Source organism: Tenrec ecaudatus, chromosome 1 (genome assembly GCF_050624435.1).
Source record: "Tenrec ecaudatus isolate mTenEca1 chromosome 1, mTenEca1.hap1, whole genome shotgun sequence".
NCBI classification, from domain to species: Eukaryota; Metazoa; Chordata; class Mammalia; order Afrosoricida; family Tenrecidae; genus Tenrec; species Tenrec ecaudatus.
Genome location: NC_134530.1, coordinates 4,028,993 through 4,036,120, shown reverse-complemented (window position 1 = coordinate 4,036,120; position 7,128 = coordinate 4,028,993). Strand labels below are relative to the sequence as shown.

At 56.6% G+C, this 7,128-nt stretch overlaps 1 protein-coding gene across 1 annotated transcript; it reads right to left on the bottom strand.

Annotated features, from left to right (window-relative positions):
* Positions 1 to 126: 126 nt before the first annotated feature.
* On the bottom strand, positions 127 to 2,764 carry TEKTIP1 (tektin bundle interacting protein 1). The gene is made up of 3 exons (XM_075535556.1): positions 924 to 2,764; positions 674 to 799; positions 127 to 502 (listed from the first exon to the last, which is right to left on the bottom strand). Exons 1-3 carry the CDS (start codon positions 1,222 to 1,224, stop codon positions 324 to 326), a joined length of 606 nt encoding a protein of 201 aa, XP_075391671.1. The 5' UTR covers positions 1,225 to 2,764; the 3' UTR covers positions 127 to 323.
* Positions 2,765 to 7,128: the final 4,364 nt, after the last annotated feature.

Sequence of the window (7,128 nt, the reverse complement as noted above, 5' to 3'; positions counted from 1 at the left end):
GGAACCCGTGGGGTCAGCTGCTCCAGCCTTCTGTCCCTTAGACCTTGGTCACATCCTGCTCTCCCAACAGCCCCCCCCCCCACCAAAAAAGGAAAAAGCCCCAAAGTGGTTTCTACCTACGTGACTTTGGCTCATGCCCTTCCCCCACCCCCCCATTGGTGTTCTGCTAGAGCTGGCTCCATGGGGGGAGGGGCGTCAGTGCCCGGCCCTGTGCACCCCTGGGTGGACTAGAGCCTCCCAGCCTTTGGGTTCAGGGGCTCCCCCAGTGCCCTGCTTGTCTCCAAAGGGAGAAGCGAGACTGCGGCTGGGCAGCATGGCCTTTATCAGTGCGCAGGTGTGTAGACGGGTGGCGGGCGCTGGTTGGAAGAGGGGCAGTAGGGCTCAAGGTTCCAGTGCCGGTAGTTCTGGGTCGTGTACCGTGGGCGCTGGGGCGCAGACAGGTACGGCACATACTGGGATGCCCGAGATAGCGGTTCCACCCCGAACCTCTGCCTGTTGACCACTGTGGGGCAGAGGGGGTGGGCAGGGTTAGCCTGTGTTCCAGCCCCTGTGGATGAACCTTCCAGGTAGCTTGGCCCTTGTCTCCCCTATTCCTCCCCCAGCTTCCCAGCCAACAGCAGGCGGAGGGAGTCGGGAAGGGGCAACTGGAGGGAGGTGCTGGGCGGCCACTCACCATACTCCTTTCCCCTGATGGGTCTGTCCGCCCACAGCAGGCTCCCCCATCTTGTCCAGGGGGTGTTGTACTGGGTGGGGATAGTGGGGTCATACCAAGAGGACTCACGGAGGTGCTGGGTATAGGCTGCAGGTGATGGGCGGTGGAGGTAGGGGTCATTTCAGCTCTGTCCCCTTTGCCCACCCAGTCACCCCCGGGCAAGGATTTGGGGGGCCTGCCACAGGGAAGTCAGGGATTTGGGGGTACTCACCCGAGGGCAAGCCCTGTTCCCGGAAGCTGTGGCATCCATGCCAGCGCAGGTACGCAGTGCGCCGGGGGCTGTCCAGCGCCTGCGGCATCGTGTGCCAGGCCTCTCGGGGCCCAGAGTTGGTCATACCGGTGTACCACACCTGGCCGGCTGCGTCCCGGCCCAGGGGAGTGTACTTCCACCGTGTCGCTTGCTTGATGGCTGGGGCCCAGCGGGGGCCCTCCAGGGACAGGTAGTCATCTCTGAGGGCCGAGTGGCGTGGCTGTGAGGTTGAGGTCCTGGCCTTGCCCCTCACCCTTCCCATAACCCCCTTTGCACTTGAAGCCTTTTGTGTTCTCCATCCTGCCCAGGACAGGGAGGGCAGGGCAGGAGGCTGTGGTCACTCTCAGGTCCTGGGTCCTGATCCCCTTCTCAGGACCCCCCTCCTGGGAACCCCCCAGGCTGCCCTGCCAGAAGGGGTGTCTGTGGGGAGGAGGAGACTCCAGATGGGGCGAGGGAGTGGCTTGAGGGGCTGATTGAGTAGCCTGGCCTAGGAGGGGAGGAGACCTGAGAGTGTGGAGGGTGCCCAGCCCCCTGGAAGGCCCTCTGGGTAGCCTGTCAGGGCCAGTCTCAGCTTACTTCCACACATACTCAGGTCAAGGATAGCAAACGGTAAGGCGTTGGGCTACTCCTCACTCCAAATAGGCAGTTCAAACGCGCCAGCAGCTCCAGGGAAGGAAGGCGAGGCTGTCAGTTCCCATAAAGATCGACAGCCTTGTTGTTGCTGGGTTCCAACCCATAGCGACCCAATAATGCCCAGCAGAGGGAGGCACTACCCAGTCCTGCACCATCCGCACAGTGGACATCGCCGCAGCCTCTGTGTCCATCCACCTCCGTGAGGGCCTTCCTCTGTTTTTGGTGCCCCTCCGCTTTACTAAGCCTGATGTCCTTCTCCAGGGACTGGTCTCCCCAGACAACATGCACAAAGCACGTGAGACAAAAGTCTCGCCTTCCTTGCCTCCAAGGAGCACTGTGGCCGTTCTTCCAGGGCAGAGGTGTCTCTGTAGGAGTCCACAGTACTTCCAGTATTCTTCCCCAGCACAATTCAAATGCATCAGTTCTTCTTGAGTCTTCTTTAATCAATGTCCGACTTTCCCACGCATCTGAGGCCACTGGACACGGGTCAGGCGCACGTTAGTCCTCAAAACACCACCCTTGCTTTTCAACACTAAACAGGTCTGATGCGATGGATCTCCCCGGGGCAACACCATGTTTGATCTCTTGACCACTGCTTCTGTGAGCATTGATTGTGGATCCAAGCAAGGTGGAATATTGCCAACTTCAACCATTCCTCCTGAGGTTACCGAGTGGTCCAGCTGGGAGCATTTTGGTCTTCCTCACATGGAGCCATAATTTACATTGAAGGCCGCAATCCTGCATCTTCATCAGCAAGTGCTCCAAATCCTCTTTGCTTTCAGCAAACACGGCTGTGCCAGCTGCACAGTGCAGGTTCTTCCTAAGACTTCCGCCAATCCTCCTTCCTGTAATTCAGCTTCTCTGATGATGCGCTCACCCACAGCCGGCAAGTCGAGGCAGTGGGTTGGTTATGGGTCAGCATTGACAGGTGGCGGTGGGTGGGAGGATGGGTGGACTAACTGGCCACACCTCCCGCGCCCGGTCCTGGGACCGCTGGGCCTGAAGGTGAAGGTGTGCCCAGGCCCGGGGCAGCAGGGCCCGCTTTACCTGGGCCCCAGGCCCCGTAGGCTGCAGGGCGGCGGGGAAGGGAAACAGACTACAGACGTCAGCCGTCCGGCCGTCGTCAGGCCCCGGGGCCGAGACCTCGGGTGCGGCGGGCACCGGGTCACAGCGCCCCCTGGCGGCCGGAGCCGGCCCTCGGCGGGGTTTCCGGAGACGCGGTAGCGGAAGCGGAAGTGGATCCGTTGGCGCCGCCCACCTCCCGGTCCGGCTCACCCTGCGGCGCGCGCAGCACTCTAACTCCGGAGGCAGCGGTGCTGTGGGCCAGCAGGCCGCCCTCGCTGCCCCCCAACGCGTCACGCCCGCCCCAAACAAACTGCCCCTTAACCGCGTCCTGCTTCAACATTTCCCACGATTCCATGTGTTTTCAGTAAGGGGAAAAACAAACTCACAGTTGACTCCGAGACATAAGCTCCCCTGTGCGTTTCTGAGACTAACTCTTTAGGGGAGTAGAAAGCCCCCCCACCCCTGTCTTTCTCCTGCAGAACAACTGGTGGTTTCGAACCGCTGACCCTGCGATCAGCAGCCCAGTGTGTAACCGTTATGCCAAGGGGCTCTTTCGGCTGGAATCCAGAGGGAAGTACTGGGGGAGGGAGGTGGACGATGGAGTTCGCACCTGTGTCCCAGGGGACTCTCTTGGTAGGATTAGTGGGGTGAGACAGCGTCTGCAGACTCCCACGGTTACACAGGTCCCCACCAACCAGGTGGCAGCACGTGACAGGAGAGGCTGGGGGTGTAGGGGCAGAGCAAGAGAGAGGGTCTCAAAGTTGGTGGGGAACTGTAATTGAAAGGAGGTCATTTTGCCAGTTTGAGGAAGCTCCCCAGTATATAGCACGGGCCATGAAAAGGTTAAACAATGATCTCCGCCCTCCCTGATAAATTACAGTCTACTTCCATTTCACAAGGAGCCCTTGTGACATCGTGGTTACCCACCAGGCTGCTAATCCCAAGGTCAGGGGTTTGAAACCCACTGGAGAACGGAGACCAACCAGGCTGTCTGCTCCCATAGAGAGTTCCAGTCTCAGAAACCCACAGGGGCAGTCCTACCCTGTCCTATGGGGTCTTTAAGAGTCAGGATCGACTCCGTGGCAGTGAGGTTATTTTGAGTTCTGTTTCTGAAAGGAACCCTGGTGACCTGTAGAGGTGGCGCACTGGGCTGCTAACGGCAAAGTTGGCAGTTTGAACCCACCAGCTGCTCGGAGTGAGAAAGATGAGGCTTTCTGTTCTGGTAAAGATGGACAGACTCAGAAACACACAGGGGCAGCTCTTCTCTGTCCTGTGGGGTCCCCGGGAGTCCGGGTTTGCTTCACGTGAAGGGCATCGGGCCGTGTGTGTCCCTTTGTGTCCAGCGTCTCTGAGCATCAGGCTGCTCCCTTTGCGCTCCATTGCCTGACTGGACCACACTGGGTCACCCATGAGGCTTGCTCCGCACCAGCCAGCCAGCCTGTCTGTCTGTCTGCTACACTGACCTCTGTCTCCAAGGTCTGTTAGTGAGCTGGCAGGAAGAGTGGAGCCCAACCTTGCTGGGCAGTCAGGAACTTGGGGGCTGCCAGGTCTGCATTGGGGGCAGAGAGCTGGTGGCCTGCTGTGGCCCTTTACCGACCCCCTCAAGGAGCTGGGGCATGGAAAGCCCAGCCAAGGAACTTACTTGATCAGCGGTGGGGGGAATTCTGTCTCCAGGGACACGCGGGGGACATGGGTCCAGGCAGCCTGCCGCCTCAGTCTCTCCATGTTCGCCTCTGTTTCCCAGAGGCCCGGCCAGGAGGGTTGCTGGGGCCATTGTTGACAGCGACACAGAGCACATGGTGTCCTAGCAACAGAACTGGTGGCTGGCCTGGCCCTGACAGCGCCTCCCCTCCAGTGGAGAGATGAGGGAGTGAGTGAGTTGAGTGAGTGAGTGAGAGAGAGAGAGTGTGTGTGTGTGTGTGTGTGTGTGTGTGTGTGTGTGTGTGTGTGTGTGTGTGCAAGAGAGAGTAGCAGAGGAAAGAGGCTCGGGTGGGCATGGAAACTGGGAAAATATTTCATTCCAAATTTTTAAAAATCATCTTATTGGGGCTTTGTACAACTCATCACAATCCATCCTTCCATCCAATGTGTCAACCACATGTGTACATTTGTTGCCACCATCATTCTCAAACCATTTATTTGCTTTCTTCTTGGGCCTTTGGTATCAACTCATTTTTCCCCTCCCTCCCTGCCCCACCTCCCTCACGAATCCTTGATAATTTATAAAGTATTTTGTCTTCTCTTACACTGTCTGACTTCTCCCTTCACCCACTTTTCTGTTGTCCGTCCCCCAGGGAGAAGGTTATATGTGGTTCCATGTAATCAGTTCCCCCTTTCTACCCCACCCTCCCACTATCACCACTCTGAGCACTGGTCCTTAAGGGTTCATCCATCCTGGATTTCCTGTGTTTCCAGTTCCTATATGTGCCAGTGAACATCTTCTGGTCCAGCTGGATTTGTAAGGTAGAATTGGGATCATGATAGTGGTGGCGGCGGTGGGGAGGAAGCATGTAAGAACTAGAGGAAAGTTGTATGTTTCATTGGTGCTACCCTGCACCCTGACTGGCTCCTCTCCTCCCCGAGACCCTTCTGTAAGTTGCCTACAGATGGGATTTGGGTCCCCACTCTGCACTCCCTCTCATTCACGATGATAAGATTTTTTGTTCTTTGATGCCTGATACCTGATCCCATGGACACCTGGTGATCACACAGGCTGGTGTGCTTATTCCACGTGGGCTTTGCTGCTCTCAGCTAGATAGCCGCTGGTTATCTTCAAGCCTTTAAGACCCTAATCCAGGCATCCTCAAACTACAGCCCGCGAGCCACATGCAGCCCGCCAAGGACATTTATCCAGCCCGCCAGGTGTTTTTGCCCCATTTGTTTTTCACTTCAAAATAAGATATGTGCAGTGCGCATAGGAATTTGTTCATAGTTTTTTTATATGACAGTCCGGCCCTCCAGCGGGTCTGAGGGACAGTCAACTGGCCCCCTGTTTAAGAAGTTTGAGGACCCTGCCCTAGACGCTATATCTTTTAATAGCCAGGCACCATCAGCTTTCTTCACCACATTTGCTTATGCACCCGCTCTGTCGTCAGTGATCTTTTCGGGAAGGGGAGCATCATGGAATGCCAGTTTAATGAACTGAGGGTCCTTGCGTTGAAGGAGTACTTGAGTGGAGACCCAATGTCCATCTGCTTTGTTAATACTAAACTTGTAAATATATGCACATAGATCTATTTCCCCATCATCGTATAGAAATATATTTACATATGTACATGCCTCATTCCAAAATTTTGCTGCTTCACTGTGGATGGGGTCAGGGGCAGCGGCTCTCTCCCACCCTGACCTGGGTTGAGTCCCCTGTCCTGGTGTCCTCGGAGGCTTAGGAGATGCCGAGTCGGTTCCCAGTCACAGCAACTGCACAAGCACAGAGGGAACCACCACCTGGTCCCGTGCCTGCCACACCACGTGTCAGACCGGGTTCACTAGGGAATCAAATCCAGAGACACTCAGATGTGTCAGAGGGAGCCTCGTGCCAGAGTAACTGTATATGAAGAAAACATCCCAGCCCAGTCCAGCTCAAGTCCGTAAGTCCGATACTAGCCCCAAAGTCCTTCTTCAGACTCGTGCGGTCACATGAGATGATGCAAAATGCAGGAAGCTCACAGGCCAGTGGGTGCAAAGTCGTGTGGATCCAATGGCTGGGTAGGCATCTCGGCGCTGGTGTGGGTCTCCACGTGGCTCCTCCAGCTCTGAGTGTCTCAACAGCAGGGGAGTGAAGCAGAGAGACAGAGAGAGTGTCTGCCTCTTCTGATGGCAGAATCAAGAAAGAGGAAGTTCCCAGAATGCTCATGAGAAGGCCACACTCACAAGGAGGCACCAGGCACCATCCGGCTGTGACCTGATGGACAGGCCAGCCCGCACCCCTCCACTGTTTATCAAGTTGACATGAAACTATGTAACCACCACACAACTGCTCTTATTGTTTTGCTGCCCCGCCACCAAACACCATGTCCTCCTCCAGGGACTGCTCCCTCCTGACAACACATCCAAAGGACTCGAGCCGAGGTCCCTCCACCCTGGCTGTTCTCTCGAGCCGGATCTGTGTGTCCTTTTGGGAGTCCGTGGCACTTTCCGTGTTCTGCACCAGCACCACGATGCGAACGCATCGCTTCTTCTCCACTCTGCCTTGTTCATCTTCTGACACCCTTTCTGACAATGTCCTGCCCTTACCCATAAAGCCGCCAGTGGCTACTTCCTCCGAGATGGACAGCCTGTTCCTTCGTAGTCTGCTCTTACTGTGGAAGCTCTGCTGAAACCTGCCCTCTGTGGGTGCTGGTGGTTGAAACCCCAGTGCCATCGCTTCCAGCTGGCAGACACGTGTGTGTGTGTGTGTGTGGGGGGGGGTTGTTAGGCCAGTTGTCTCGAGGAAAAAAACCCAGCGGCAATCATGTAGAAGGAGTGTGGC